The sequence below is a fragment of the Mobula birostris genome, chromosome 9 (assembly GCF_030028105.1).
Source record: "Mobula birostris isolate sMobBir1 chromosome 9, sMobBir1.hap1, whole genome shotgun sequence".
In the NCBI taxonomy this organism is placed as follows: Eukaryota; Metazoa; Chordata; class Chondrichthyes; order Myliobatiformes; family Myliobatidae; genus Mobula; species Mobula birostris.
Window position 1 is genome coordinate 155,476,589 of NC_092378.1, and position 16,621 is coordinate 155,493,209.

The 16,621-nt window shown below is 44.1% G+C and overlaps 2 protein-coding genes across 4 annotated transcripts in view; one reads left to right on the forward strand and one right to left on the reverse strand.

The window, feature by feature from the left end:
- ift140 (intraflagellar transport 140 homolog (Chlamydomonas)) overlaps window positions 1–16,621 on the reverse strand; it is a 232,275-nt gene that overhangs the window by 189,909 nt on the left and 25,745 nt on the right. Inside the window, exons 8-11 of the mRNA XM_072269234.1 lie at window positions 14,130–14,236; window positions 7,056–7,204; window positions 6,038–6,238; window positions 220–283 (exon numbers count right to left, since the gene is read on the reverse strand). Of these exons, the coding sequence (XP_072125335.1) occupies window positions 220–283; window positions 6,038–6,238; window positions 7,056–7,204; window positions 14,130–14,236 (521 nt within the window). The remainder of the gene's footprint in view (window positions 1–219; window positions 284–6,037; window positions 6,239–7,055; window positions 7,205–14,129; window positions 14,237–16,621) is intronic.
- Window positions 1–16,621, forward strand: part of tmem204 (transmembrane protein 204) — a 146,153-nt gene that overhangs the window by 115,474 nt on the left and 14,058 nt on the right. For 2 of the 3 annotated variants that reach the window (XM_072269236.1, XM_072269235.1), the window contains one exon: window positions 3,787–3,893. The exons of the other annotated variant lie outside the window; for it this stretch is intronic. In XM_072269236.1, the coding sequence (XP_072125337.1) occupies window positions 3,787–3,893 (107 nt within the window). The remainder of the gene's footprint in view (window positions 1–3,786; window positions 3,894–16,621) is intronic. 3 annotated transcript variants of the gene reach the window in all.

Genomic DNA, 16,621 nt, shown 5'->3' on the forward strand with positions numbered 1-16,621 from the left:
CTGGTTGAGGTGGGTACAATATCATTTAAGAAACACTTGGATAGGTACATTGAAGGGTGGGGCTTGGAGGGATATGAGCCAAACATGGAAAACTAGGACTAGTTGGGTGGGCACTGTGGTTGGGATGGACTTGCTGGGCCAAAGGGCCTGTATCTGTGCTGTATTCCTCTGACTCTATTAATCAGTTGCTGCTTGATTTTACTTAAACAATAACATTACCTGCATTTTTCAGTGATGGTCCAAAAACACTAATGTGTTTGCCATTCCACACCACTACCATCTCCTGTAATAACAGAAAGCAGAGGTTTCACTCAGTGAAGTGCTCAGGTCTTCAAAGCAGAGGTTTGAACTAACTTGTGTCAAAAGCATCATATTGTAAGCAAAATGTGTCATCAACCTTCAAAACAGCTGTGAAAAAGTGTGTTATAATTCAACTCTGGATGAGAGCATCATTTTCAAATTCCTTGACAGAGCAAACTTAATCCGTATTTTACTAGAGAACCGCAACAAGATGAGAGGCTGCTCATCAGAATGTGTTCACAGGACCCTAATCCATATAACCTGCACCTAATGAACAATGCCACGATGCAGCCTTGGGATTTTCCGCCCACCGTATTCACAGGCAAGTTGCTGGGTGTCAATATCTCTCAATGTCTCTCCTGAGCCCAACACATTTTCGAGTAACCTTTTTCACCAGGTTCTCTAGAAGCACAGCTCATTAGCCATTGGACTCAGTGGTGAGAAAGCCACCTTTCTCAAACACCGTACGTCTATGGTCAGTATGATTTGGGTCCCAGCAAACCAGAAAGTTGGGATGTTTTGATCGCCTGAACCCCGATCTGAGCGAATATTGTGTAATTATTGCCCACATGCAGTTATCAGTCAGCAAGAAATAACAGATCATACATTACATACAATAAAAAAGATGTATTTATGAATATCAGCTTAATCAAAGTTATTAAAGAAGAAAGATTAAAAAAATAAAAGGGCCCATTATAATTAAACCAGTCACATGTGCACAAGGTTGGAGCTCACATCTTCCAGAGCTGGAGGTGTCTCTTACTCACAACACTGACTCCTATTCACCAATCACCAGTAGAACTTCCCATCTTGAACTCCATCAAATCCCACAATCCAATCGGATAGACTCCTACAGTGGATTCTCTCGATCTTCTCTCTTCATCTCCCGCCAAAAAAGACCATGACTCGCACCAGCATCTGTCACAAAACCTCTCCAATCAGCTTTCTCTAGAACCTTCTCCCAATGCCACCATCCTGATTGGCTGACCCAACATTCATAAGTTGAACATCATGACCCCTCATCTTTAACAGAAACCCAAGCACTATCAGCAGAACACACTCCTCCTACGGAAAACTATTTAATGAAATACCCTACAGCGTTATCAGTAAAAATCTTAACCAGGGTGTTACAGATGCAATTACAAAGAAGGCCTGACAGCAGCCATATTTCATCTGGAGTTTGAGGAGACTTGGTAAGTCACCAAAGACTCACAAATGTCTACAGTTGTACAGTGGAGAGCATTCTGACTAGTTGTATCATCGTCTGGTATGGATTTTGGAATGGATAATGAACGCTACCTCACTATTTTTTCTCTTTATATTTTGCTCTTGTTTTGCACTACTTAGTTAATTTACTTTTTTGTACATATGTTTCATATTGTAATTATAGTTGCCATAAAACAACAGATTTCATGACATATGTTGGTGATATTAAACCTGATTCTGATAGTGCATTTATATCTGGGAGGATTCACTTCATCATTCATTGACTCCATCAAACCACCAAAATACCATAAAATGAACAAAATGCAAACCAGAACAGTGAATAAAATACTACCAATGAACTTCAAGAGCACAGAATACAGACACTGGTACACTTCACCTGCCACCTGTCGGATCTGGGATAGCAATAGAGTAGCAATTGGAAAATCAGGATTCTACTCTGTGCTGACTGTAACATGTTTGTACATTCTTCTCATGACCATATTAGCTTTCTCCAGGTGCTCCGGTTTCCTCCCACGTTCCAAAGATGTGTAAGTTAGGGTTAGTAAGTTGTGGACATGCTGCGTTGGCACCGGAAGCATGGTGAAACTTTGCAGGCTGCCCCCAGCACAATCTTGGTCTATGTTGACCTTTGACACAAAGGACACAATTCACTGCAAGTTTCAATGTGCATGTGACAAATAAAACTAAGCTTCTTTCTTAATCATCGATCTTATGTATACATGAAGGCGCACCTATTTTGATGTCCATGTTTACAAGTTAGTTAGTTAGTGCCTGTTACGTCACTATCATTTAGAGCAGTAATGAAGGTTCTCTATCTCTGTCTGTCCTCGGCCATCTTCTCTATCGTACCCCAGGTGTAGTTCGGGGTCCTCATTTCCGCCTCTATAGTACAAAGTTGTCTTTGATCTCCCGCATTTCCTCCACCCTTCAGGGTCCAATGAAGAGATGACATAATGATGGAGTTAGCCTCTCTTCTCATCACTTGCCCAATCCACCTCCAACGTTTCCTCATGATGATTGTGACCATGTCCTTTTGATGTCACTGAAGGAGTAGCGTGCTGTTGGAGATCTTTCTCAGCCAGAGAATACAGCGGATCTTCTGGAAGCTCATGGTGTGGAATGATGACAGCTTGGCAAGGTCGTTCTCTGTCATTGACCAGCATTCTGACTTGTACAAGAGTGTGGATACAACAAACACACCTCTGGTACAGCTTCACCTTGGTGTGGATGCTGTATTGGTTGATCCCCATATGTTGTTCATTGATATGAAGACATTTCTAGCTTTACTGAATGGTCCCACCATCTTGCTGAATGATTCTGCCCAGGTAGGTGAATCTGCCGGTGTTGGGCAAGTCAACGCCATATGCCTGGCGGTGGGAGGAGGAGACTCTACTTTGAGGGTCATGGTCTCAGTCTTTCTCTGCTTGACTCTGAGTCCAACCTGCCTACCAAAGGTACACAGGCACTGAGTTTTCTCCTGCATGTGCTGGAACATATGTGATAGTAATGCGAGGTCACCAGCGAAGTCATGGTCTTCTAAAGTAGAGAACAGAGTCCACCTAATGCCTCTCTGCTCATCTTTCGTTGTTTGCCTCATAACCCAGTCAATAACCAGGTTAAATAATATTGCCAACATCACACAGCCTTGCCTGACTCCTGTCTTGACCTCAAAGCTCAAATTGCTGTCCCCAACTTTGCAGGTGAAATTAGTGTAATGCCTTGGTTCATATATTTTTACTGTATGTATTTCATTTTTCACTGTTCTGTGCGAGCTGTTTGTTTTCCATTCATGTTTGGGTTATTGTTGAAGATAAGAGATGAAGAGACATGTCTGCTATCCAATTAGGATGGCCGAATTGAAGGGGAGGTTTCTCTGGTGAGGGACACTAAGGTTGGGTTTGGGTTTTTTTTTATTTGAGAGAAGAGAGAAGAGGTTATAGGATTCGACCCGGAGCGGGACCGTAGTTCGATGAAACCCGAAGTGAGATCAATTGAGGATCGGTGACTTGGGGGAAACCCGTGAGCTCCAACTTGTGCACCTTAGACTGTTTCTTTTTTTTTCTTTTCTTTACTAACCCTTTAGTCAAATCATACATCCTTACAGGTCTCGTCACTTTCTGTTAGCTTCAGTGTATGCAGTTGAAGTTTCACCTTAATTTGTATTGACTTTGCATTTAACAATTTCTTCTTAATTTAAATTTTTTTTCCCTAAGGCTGTCCACGTTCCCTGCTGCATTCACTCTTTGTACTTTTTTCCAGCTCTGTATCCTAGACAAGCCTCACTGCTCTCCTTGGAAGACTGGGTAATCCGTTTCCACATTGTGTTGATTCTGTCGACTGACTCATCCTCTTCAAGGTCTTGCAAGGTCTGGAATCTATTCTTTATCTGAATGGTGAATGCAGATCTCACACTGGTGTCCTTGAGCTTTTCAACATTAAAACGTCTTTGTACATGTGTTCTGGTCCCAGTGTTTCTCAGATTGAGTTTCATCACTGTTACAAGGTGGTGATGACTTCCTGTATCTGCTCCTTTCTTTACCTTTACACCCTGCAAAGATCATCTGCATGTACCAATGATCATTAAATGGTCAATCCGGATCTTGTCATGTCCATTGGGTGAGCATCATGTCAGTTTGTGGATTTCACGGAGTGGAAAGAGGGTCCCTCCTATGATCAGATTGTTTGTGGCACAGAATTCCACCAGTCTTTCACCACTGTTATTCAGCGTTCCACATCCATGTGTGCCCATGATGCTAGTGAAGTCTAAGTTGTTATTTCCCACTATGGCATTTAGATCGCCCATGATGTTGATGATGTCATGGTGTGGTGCTAACTTCTACCTCTGATTGCACCTGTCCATAGAAGACATCCTTTGTTTCAATGTCACTATCGTTAGTTGGAGTATAGCACTGGATGACATTCATGGTCACTTGCTTCTCTTTTAGCCTGACTCATCAGCCTCCTGTTGACTGGTTTCCATTCCAGCAAGCACTCTTCAATGCCTTTTTTCAAAATGACTGCTACACCTGTTACGTGCTCAAGGAGATCTGTGTTTTTTTGTGAGAATGATGTAATGGTCTTTTGGAGGTCACCTGATGTGATTTTCCGGCTGATGTGAGGTCACGTGTGCACCATGGGTATATAAGGGTCGACCCAGGTGACGCAGTTGGTTTTCCTTAGTTTGTAGATTTCCAGGTAGAACGTGCTGTGTCTCCGTTTCTGTTGCGTGTTTGTTTTTGTGACGCAGTTTCATTTTTAAAACGGAGTATTGTGTTCTATTGCAAGATACCATATTATTGGACAGGAAATTTTTGCTAGATGTGTTGATTTACCCAATTCCAACAGTAGAAGGGAGAGTGAAGAATTTATCGAAGTACAGGACCGAAGGATCGAGAGAAGTCGGCATCGTTTGGCAGTTTAATAAAGGATCGACCTTATTGAGTCTTCGTTGGAGGAGTAGCGACCTGCATCGAGGTTAACACTTACCAAAAAGAGCAAAGAGTTCATGCAAAGGTTTGTTCCCTCTCTAAAAGAATTTAAGGTCAGTCGTTTTAAACTGTTTATTTTCGGTATCGTAAATCCTGTGGACAGAACCAGCAGGAAAGTCGCGTCCATGAAGAAATCCTTCTCCAGAGAAGTCTCTCCCAATTGAACGTATAAATCTGTTGGACTTTCAAATTTACCATTTTAAGAACTATATCTGACTTTATCGCTTTAAGAACTGTTTTCGCATTTAACGCTTTAAGAACCATTAGTGAGTGACGAGGTGTTGAACGGCTGCATATCGGTTAACTTCCGGTTAAAGTTTTCGTTTGTTTTTTTCCTTCTCCTTTATCCATGTTTAATAAATGTTTAGTTGTTTTTATATAACCTGTCTCGGTTGATATTCATTGTTGCCAGTTACGTAACACATCATAAGGATGCTGAGCATCTTCCCTTCTTGAGTATAAAACTGTTTCACCAGTTGCTGCCTTTAGTCTGCCTGACCCTGTCCATCTGCTTTCACTGATGCCCAGTATATGTAGGTTGTAACAACACAGTTCTGCAGTTATTTCTGCTAACTTGCCAGTGTTGTATATGGTTCGTACATTCCAAAAACTAATTTTGGTCCTGGTCTTGGCGGTGTTCAGGGCTTCCTGAATTTTTTTTGACCAGTCAGGGTAGTTAGCCCTAAGCTGAACCCCAAACCTGGATGACTGGTGGACCACTCTTAGTCTGGCCTCTACTCATTGACCTGTTTGGCATGGGTGACCCTACCAAGAGTCATAGCACAGGGCCCTGACTCCAGCCAACATAGTTCTCCAGATCATTGAGGCACGCAAGCTTCCAAACCCAACGAGAAGGAGGACAAATGTGGTCCTCTTGGAGGCCATATTTACAAGGCACGCTTAGTTTTGACACGTCTATTTTCATGCCCATATCTACAAGGCACTCCCATTTCAACTCCCGTGTTTACAGGATATGCCTATTTTGATGACCGTATGCGGCGGAGCGGATTTCAGCTTCTTACCTTGGTGACATAAACCCCTTTGACGTGAATGTCTGTTCGCAGCATCTGCGGGTTTCCCGATGGGAAGCTGAGGCTGAGCTGGTTCGGGGCCAACTGTATCGCCGTCACTTGCTGATTGAAGTGAGCAGACATCACCTGCTCACTGAGGATGAGGACTGTGCCAGCACTGATCACACACAGCAGGTTCTTACTGGAGCCCCACTATGCAAACAGCAGACACAGACAGAGTGTCACCAAAGAGAGCAAATAACCAGGCAAGTCTTAAACATAAGTGATGCTGGAAATCCAGAGTAACACACACAAAATGCTGAGGAACCCAGCAGGTCAGGCAGCATCTATAGAGGATTAAAAAACTGGCATTTTGGGCCAAGATCCTTCATCTTTAGAAGGACGTCCCTTTAGAACAGGGATGAAGAGGAATTCCTTTAGCCAGCGGGCAGTGAATCTGTGGAATTCATTGCCGCAAACGGCTGTGGAGGCTAAGTCATTGGGTATATTTAGAGGTTGATAGCTTCTTGATTAACCAGGGCATCAAAGGTTATAGGGAGAAAGCAAGCAAATGGGTTGAAAGAAACAATATATCAGCCATGATGGAATGGCGGAGCAAGCTTGATAAGCCAAATTTTCTGTATGCTGCTCTGGATTTCCAACATCTGCAGAATCTCTTGGGTTTATGAATACTGGTTATTTTCTATTGCAGAATTGTTGAAATAAACTCTGTGTGTAATAAGTTTAATTAATAAAGTGAGACTTACCTGCTAAAACACACATAACAGCGATAAAAGAGTCATACACTAACCACTACACTACCATGGAGCTCCACAGTAGCGTCGGGTTGCTCAACACTATTATAGTTTGGTCTTGACCCGAAACAGCCACTGACAATTTCTCTCCATAGATGCTACCTGACCCACTGAGCTCCTCCAACACTTTGAATGTTCTTTAACCATCGAATGATTGTGCCACATGGCACCGCTAGTGAAAAGAATGAGATTGAGTATATTCTTCACCTCATTACCTTGAGCTGTATTATATTTCCTTCAAGATCTATTGGAGTTTGTAGTTTCCATTGGTCCTTCCCCTGCGCGCAGTGACCTCTCACACTGCTGACCAGAGTCTTTCGCCACATAGCAACTTGCCCTTTGGAGGTGCCAGCCACTAGGATACCTAGGGAACAGCATGTTAGTCTTCTGATCAGATTCCACAGAATAAGAAGTTCTACCCCCAGCTTCTTCCTCCAGGCTGACAGACTTCTGTATACCCTGTTACCACCTAGTACACACTTATTTTACTTAGAGATACACCATAGAACAGGCCCTTCCAGCCCTTCAAGCCATGCCACCAGCAACCCACCTATTTTAAGAGTAGCTTAATCATGGGACAATTTACAATGACCAATTAACCTACAACACAGTACGTCGTTGGACTGTGAGAGAAAACTGGAGCACCCAAAGGAAACCCAGGCATTCCACGGGGAGGACAAACATACTCCTTACAGAGGACACGACGGCTGAACTCCAAACCGTGATGGCCAGAGATGTAACAGTATCATGCTAACTACTATGCGACATAACCTGTTTATTTATGATAGCATTAATACCGTTGTATATTTAGCTACTGTACATATATGTCATATATTCACTTCGTGTCAACTTGTACATAGCTTCATAGAGGAGAACAGCATAGAAACAGGGCTTTCGGCCCATCTAATCCATGATAAGACTATTTAAACTGCCTATTCATATCGACCTACACCAGGACCATAGACCTCTATATTCCTACTATCCACCTAACTATCCAAACTTCTCTTAAACATTGAAATTGAACTTGCATGCACCACTTTTGCTGGCAGCTCATTCTACACTCTCATGATCCTCTGAGTGAAGAAGTTTCCCCTCCTTTTCTTTTAAACTTTTCACCGTTCACCCTCCCCATGCCCTCTGGTTGTGGTCCCACCCAACCTCAATGGAAAAAGCCTGCTTGCTTTTACCCATCTACACCCCTCAATTTTGTATACCTCAATCAAATATCATCTCAATCTTCTATGTTCTAAAGAATACAATCCTAACCTATTCAATCTTTCTTTATAACTCAGGTTCTCCAGACCCGGCAATGTCCTTGTAAAATTTTCTCTGTACTCTTTCAAACTTGTTTACAACTTTCCTGTAGGTAGGAGGCCAAAACTGCACGTGATACTCCAAATTAGGCCTCATCAATGTCTTCCACAACTTCAACATAACATCCCATCTGCTCTACTCAGTACACTGATTTATAAAGGCCAATGTGCCCAAAGCTTTCTTCACCACTGTATCTACCTGTGACGCCACTTTCAATAAATTATGGACCTGTTTTCCCAGATCCTTTTGTTCTACCACACTCTTCAGTGCCCTACCATTCACTGTGTAAGGCCTACCCTGGTGGATCCTACCAAAGTTGCATTTGCCTGCATCAAATTCTATCTGCCATTTTTTAGCCCATTTTTCCATCTGGTTCAGATCCCTCTGCAAGCCATGAAAGCCATCTTCAATGTCCACTGCACTCCTAATCTTGGTGTCATCCACAAATCTGCTGATCTAATTAACCACATTATCATCCCAATCATTGATTCTTGACTACCTGACTGGCAGACCACAGTACGTGTGCTTGCAACACTGTGTGTCCGACAGAGTGATCAGCAGCACTGGGGCTCCACAGGGGACTGTCTTGTCTCCCTTTCTCTTCACCATTTACACCTCAGACTTCAACTACTACACAGAGTCTTGTCATCTTCAGAAGTTTTCGGATGACTCTGCCATAGTTGGATGCATCAGCAAGGGAGATGAGGCTGAGTACAGGGCTACGGTAGGAAACTTTGTCACATGGTGTGAGCAGAATTATCTGCAGCGTAATGTGAAAAAGACTGAGGAGCTGGTGGTAGACCTGAGGAGAGCTAAGGCACCGGTGACCCCTGTTTCCATCCAGGGGGTCAGTGTGGACATGGTGGAGGATTACAAATACCTGGGGATACGAATTGACAATAAACTGGACTGGTCAAAGAACACTGAGGCTGTCTACAAGAAGGGTCAGAGCCGACTCTATTTCCTGAGGAGACTGAGGTCCTTTAACATCTGCCGGACAATGCTGAGGATGTTCTACGAGTCTGTGGTGGCCAGTGCTATCATGTTTGCTGTTGTGTGCTGGGGCAGCAGACTGAGGGTAGCAGACACCAACAGAATCAACAAACTCATTCGTAAGGCCAGTGATGTTGTGGGGATGGAACTGGACTCTCTAACGGTGGTGTCTGAAAAGAGGATGCTGTCCAAATTGCATGCCATCTTGGTCAATGTCTCCCATCCACTACATAATGTACTGGGTGGGCACAGGAGTACATTCAGCCAGAGACTCATTCCTCCGAGATGCAACATAGAGCGTCATAGGAAGTCATTCCTGCTTGTGGCCATCAAACTTTACAACTCCTCCCTTGGAGGGTCAGACACCCTGAGCCAATAGGCTGGTCCTGGACTTATTTCCTGGCATAATTTACATATTACTATTTAACTATTTATGGTTTTATTACTATTTATTATTTACGGTGCAACTGTAACGAAAACCAATTTCCCCAGGGATCAATAAAGTATGACTATGACTATATAGATGTCAAACAACAAAGGACGCAGCACCAATTTCTGCGACACACCATTAGTCACAGGCCTCCGGTCAGAGAGGCAACCCTCTGCATCCACTCTCTGGCTTCTCCCGCAAAGCCAATGTCTGATCCAATTTACTACCTCACTCTGAATGCCAAGAGACTGAACTTTCTTGAGCAGCCACCCATGTGGGACCTTGTCAAATGCCTTACTAAAGTCCATGTAGAAAACATCCACTGCCTTGCCTTCATCCACTTTCCTGGCAACTTCCTTGTAAAACTCTATAAGATTGGTTAGACATGACCTACCACGCACAAAGCATGCGGACCATCCTTAATCAGTTCCTGTCTATCCAAGAACTTATAGATGGACCTCAAGAGAGAGAATTTGTAGAATGTCTAAGGGATGGCTTTTTAGAACAGCTTGTTGTTGAGCCCACTAGGAGGTTGGCTGTGCTGGATTGGATGTTGTGCAATGATCCAGAAGTGATAAGAGAGCTTAAGGTTAAAGAACCCTTAGGGAACAGTGATCATAGTATGATCGTTCACATTGAAATTTGAGAGGGAAAAAATAAAATCCAATGTGTTGGTATTTCAGGGGATTAAAGGAAATTACAATGGCATGAGAGGGGAACTGGCTAAAGTTGACTGGAAAGGGACATTTGCAGGAAGGACAGCAGAGCAGCAATGGCTGGAGTTACTGTGAAAAATGAGGGAAGTGCAAGAAAGATACATTCCAAATAAGATGAAATTTTCAAACGGAAAAAGGACATTACCGTGGCTGACAAGTGAAATCAGAGCCAAAGTAAAAGCTAAAGAGCGGGCATACAATGAAGCTAAAGCTAGTGGCAAGACAGAGGATTGGGAAGCTTTTAAAAACTTGCAGAAGGAAACTAAGAAGGTCATTAAGAAGGAAAAGATGAATTATGAAAGGAAGCTGGCGATTAATATCAAAGAAGATACTAAAAGCTTTTTTTTTTAAAAGGGTAAAAAGGAGTTGAGGGTAAATATAGGACCAATACAAAATGATGCTGGAGATATTGTAATGAGAGATGCACAGATGGCAGAGGAAATGAATGCGTATTTTACATCAGTCTTCACAGTGGAAGACATCTGCAATATACCGGACATTCAAGAGTGTCAGGGAAGTGAAGTATGTGTAGTGAAAATTACGACTGAGAAGGTGCTCAGGAAGCTTAATGGTCTGAGGGTGGATAAATCTCCTGGACCTGATGGAATGCACCCTCTGGTTCTGAAGGAAGTAGCTGGAGAGATTGTGGAGGCATTAATAATGATATTTCAAGAATTGATAGATTTTGGCATGGTACCAGATGACTGAAAAATTGCAAACGTTATTCTGCATTTAAAAAGGGTGGGAGGCAGCAGAAAGGAAACTATAGACCTGTTACCCTGACATCAGTGGTTGGGAAGTTGTTGGAATCGATTTTTAGGGATGAGATTACGGTATACCTGGAGGTACATGACAAGATAGGCCAAAGCCAGCATGGTTTCCTGAAAGGAAAATCCTGCCTGACTAACCTACTGCAAGTTTTTGAGGAAATTACAAGCAGGGTAAATGAAGGAGATGCAGTGGATGTGGTGTACTTGGAATTTCAGAAGACCTCTGACAAGGTGTCGCACATGAGGCTGCTTAGCAAGATAAGAGTCCATGGAATTACAGGGTAGTTACTAGCATGGATAGAACACTGGCTGATCGGAAGAAAACAGAGTGGGAATAAAGGGATCCTATTCTGGCTGGCTGCCAATTATCAGTGGAGTTCCACAGGGGTCGGTGTTGGGACCACTGCCTTTTACAATGTATGTCGATGATTTGGACTATGGAATTAATAGATTTGTTGCTAAATTTGCCAATGATATAAATATATGTGGAGGAGTGGGTAGTGTTGGGGAAACAGAGAGCCTGCAGAGAGACTTAGATAGTTTAGGGGAATGGGCAAAGAAGTGGCAAATGAAATACAGTGTTGGAAAGTGCATTTCAGTGGAAGAAATTAAACAGGCAGACTATTATTTTGATGGGGAGAGAATTCAAAATGCAGAGATGCAAAGGGACTTGGGAGTCTTTGTGCAGGATACCCTAAAGGTTAACCTCCAGGTTGAGTCAGTGGTGAAGAAGGCGAATGCAAAGTTGGTATTCATTTCTAAAGGTATAGAATACAAGAGAAGGGATGTGATGTTGAGGCTCTATAAGGCACTTGTGAGACCACACTTGGAGTATTGTGTGCAGTTCTGGGCTCCTTATTTTAGAAAGGATACACTGACATTGAAGAGGGTTCAGAGAAGATTCACGAGAATGATTCCAGGAATGAAAGGGTTACTGTATGAGGAACGTCTGGCAGCTCTTGGGCTGTATTCCCCGGAGTTCAGGAGAATGAAGGGGGAGCTCATAGAAACATTCCGAATGTAAAAAGGCCTGAACAGCTTAGATATGGCAAAGTTATTTCCCATGGTAGGGGATTCTAGGACAACAGGGCAAGACTTCAGGATTGAAGGATGTCCATTTGGAACAGAGATGCGGAGAAATTACTTTAGTCAGAGGGTGGTAAATCTGTGGAATTTGTTGCCACGAGCGGCTGTGGAGGCCAAGTCATTGGGTGCATTTAAGGCAGAAATAGATAGGTTCTTCATAAGTCAAGGCATCAAAAGTATGGGGAGAAAGCAGAGGAGTGGAGATGACTGGAAGAATTGGATCAGCCCATGACTGAATGGTGGAGCAGACTCGATGGGCCAAATGGCCTACTTCTGCTCCTATATCTTATGGTCTTATATCCAGTCCCTTAGTAAACCTTCCAATAACTTTTCTACAACTGATGTCAGACTCCCCAGTCTATAATTTCCTGGTTTATGTTTAGAGCCTTTTTTTAAACAGCAGAACAACATTGGCTATTCTCCAATCCTCTGGTACTTCTCCTCTTGCTAAGGATGATTTAAATATCTCTCTATGGCCCCGGTAATTTCTGCACTTGTCTCCCGCAGGGTCCAAGGGAACACTTGGTCAGGCCCTGGGGATTTATCCACTCTGATTTGCATCTACATAATTTTTTTAACCTATTAATATTATTTTATGTGCTGTATGTGATACATGTACTGTTTTGCACCCCAGTCCTAGAGGAACATTGTTTCGTTTAGCTGTATACATCTATACAATTGAATGTCAATAAACTCATATTAGAACTTAAACATGGGGGCCAGCTGGTGGCGCAACGACATCGGCCCAGACCCGGGAGCGGAAATTCCCCGGTTCAAAACTAGTTGGGTCCGCTCCCGAGTACGCTTTCTATCCGTGTCGGGTTGAGTGTGGAGATCACAACTCCACCTCATAAAATAAAGGGAAAATACCGCGAAAATGTCTGTGTGAGGAGTGGCGCGCCACACAGTCTCTCTCTCGCTTCGCGCCTTGTAAAAAGCCATGAAAAAGACATCACGGACGCACGCACAGACACGCAGACGCACAGAGACTTGCACGCACGCAGACACACGCCAAAAAAAAAGAACTTGAACATGGAGTGAGTGATTTTGCAGTGGATAATTTTATGATTAAGCCTCTGATTTTATTTTTGTCAGCATGTATTTTGAAGAAAAGTGAAACTTAAGTCTGACTGAATACGTGACTACTACACAACAACATGATACTGTGGTGTACAATATTTACAAACCAATCAGGAACGATTCAAGTTGAATTAGTGCTCAACAGTCAGCGCAGGCAAAAAAAATGGTGAGTGGGGAGTGGAAGAGCGAATGGACAGGGAGGAAGAGCAGGATGGTTTCTGTCAATTCATTTAGACCATTTATAGAAAACAGTCAGCAATTATTGTTGTGCTACTCATTCAAGGACCAACAGACACAAAAAGTTACGGGAACTCAGCAGAGCAGGCAGAATCTCTGGAAAAGGATAAAGTGTCAATGTTTCAGGCCGTGACCCTTCATCAGGAGTGGAAGAGAAGGAAGCAGAACCCAGAATAAGAAGGTGGGGGCAGAGGGAAGAGTACAAGCTGGGAGGTGATAGTGAGACCAGGTGAAGCGGATGAGTGGTATGAAATAAGAAGCTGGGAGGCGATAGGTGGAAGAGGTAAAAGGCGGATGAAGAAGGAATCTGATAGGAGGTGACTGTGGACCGTGAGAGAAAGAGAAGGAGGAGGGGATGATAGGTAGATGGGGAGAAGTGAATCGGTAAGAGGAGAGCTAAAATGGGGAATGAAAAAGAAGAGGAGGAAAAGCCAGAAATTATTGGGAGTTGGAAATCTATGTTCGGACATCAGGTTGGAGGTTACACAGACAGAATATGAGGTGCTGCTCCTCAAACCTGAGAGAGGTCTCATCGTGACAGTAGAGGAGGCCGTGGACTAACATGTTGGAATGGGAATGGGATTTAAGGACTGTCCAGTTTAGTTATCTCAGGCACACTGGGATGAGAAGGAAATAACAAACTACCCTGACGTTCAGACTTACCTTTATTTTTACAGTAGGAGATACAATTGATGCTTTCTCCAGTGCTAAATCCCAGGTGCTCATCTAGTGTCAACACATAATTCTCATCTCTACCCAGATCCCAGAGTCTGAAGAAAAAGCAGAACAGATTACAGGTCAAAGATTAGCTTTATTTGACATGTACTGTACATTGAAACATCGAAATACAGTGATATGTGTTGTTTGCGTCAACAACCAACACAGTCCGAGGATGTGTTGGGGTCCGCCCTCAAGTGTTTCCATGCTTCTTGTGCAAACATAGCAAGTCCTTTACTGACCATAACCTGTACATCCTTGAAACGTGCAAACATAGCAAGCTCTTTACTGACCCTAACTTTTACGTCTTTGGAATGTGGTGGGAAGCTGGAACTCCTGGAGGAAACCCATGCAGTCACGGGGAGAACACACAAACTCCTTGCATACAGCAGAAGGAATTGAACAATCTTAAAGCTGGTACTGCAATTGTATTGCACTAACCACTACACTACCATGCTGTCCTACAGATAATATGGATATGACATATTCTATCACCCAGTCTTCAACACAACAAATATTTTAAGGGCAACATGAAGGCACAGTGGTTTGAGTTAGTGGCACTCACACCAGTAACCCAGTTTCAATCCAGAACTCGGGAGGTGTCTAAGTGAAGTTTGCACATTCTCCCTATGACTGCATGTTTTCCTCTAGCTGGCCTGATTTTCTCCCAGATCATAACAATGTGCTGGTAGGCTAATTGGCTACAGTATTCCGTCGCTAGTTTGTGACTCGCAGTTGACAAGAAGATGGATATAAATAGGAGAATGGGATTGATAGATAGAAAAAACAAAGCCCGGGCAACATAAACAAAATGCTGGAGGAGTTCAGCAGGTCAGGCAGCATCTTGAGGGACCTGAAAGCCAGGATCAGGGAGGCTAAAGATAGGTACAGGAGGAAGCCTGAGTGGAAACTCCAGCAGAACAACATGAGAGAGGTCTGGAGGGGGATGAGGACCATCACTGGGTTCCGGCAAACTAGCAACAGAGGTGGTCAGGGCCAACGAACTTAACCTGTTCTTTAACAGATTTGACATTGTGGCCCCTGCCCATCCCCCACATGAGTCATCTGTTGTCGGCCCCCAACCAACACATATTCCACTCTCCCCTCCTACCTCTCCTCACAGTCCCCCACCCTGCTCTCATGACTATACCCCTTCCCCACACAAAACCACCACGGTGGGCTTCACAGCTGAACAGGTGAGAAGACAGCTGAAACGTCTCAACCCAAGCAAGGCTGTAGGACCGGATGGTGTCAGTACCAGGGTGCTCAAAGCCTGTGCCCCTCAGCTATGTGGAGTACTTTGCCATATATTCAACCTGAGCCTGAGGCTCCGGAGGGTTCCTGTGCTGTGGAAGACGTCCTGCCTCGTCCCTGTGCCGAAGACGCTGCGCCCCAGCGGCCTCAATGACTACAGACCAGTGGCATTGACCTCCCACATCATGAAGACCCTGGAGAGACTTGTTCTGGAGCTGCTCCGGCCTATGGTCAGGCCACACTTAGATCCCCTCCAGTTCGCCTACCAGCCCCGACTAGGAGTTGAGGATGCCATCGTGTACCTGCTGAACCGTGTCTACGCCCACCTGGACAAGCCAGCAAGCACTGTGAGGGTCATGTTTTTTGACTTCTCCAGTGCGTTCAACACCATCCGCCCTGCTTTGCTGAGGGAGAAGCTGACAGCGATGCAGGTGGATGCTTCCCTGGTATCATGGATTCTTGATTACCTGACTGGCAGACCACGGTACATGTGCTTGCAACACTGTGTGTCCGACAGAGTGATCAGCAGCACTGGGGCTCCACAGGGGACTGTCTTGTCTCCCTTTCTCTTCACCACTTACACCTCAGACTTCAACTATTGCACAGAGTCTTGTCATCTTCAGAAGTTTTCGGATGACTCTGCCATAGTTGGATGCATCAGCAAGGGAGATGAGGCTGAGTACAGGGCTACGGTAGGAAACTTTGTCACATGGTGTGAGCAGAATTATCTGCAGCTTAATGTGAAAAAGACTAAGGAGCTGGTGGTAGACCTGAGGAGAGCTAAGGTACTGGTGACCCCTGTTTCCATCCAGGGGGTCAGGGTGGACATGGTGGAGGATTACAAATACCTGGAGATACGAATTGACAATAAACTGGACTGGTCAAAGAACACTGAGGCTGTCTACAAGAAGGGTCAGAGCCGCCTCTATTTCCTGAGGAGACTGAGGTCCTTTTACATCTGTCGGATGATGCTGAGGATGTTCTACGAGACTGTGGTGACCAGTGCCATCATGTTTGCTGTTGTGTGCTGGGGCAGCAGGCTGAGGGTAGCAGACACCAACAGAATCAACAAACTCACTCGTAAGGCCAGTGATGCTGTGGGGATGGAACTGGACTCTCAGACGGTGGTGTCTGAAAAGAGGATGCTGTCCAAGTTGCATGCCATCTTGGACAACGTCTCCCAT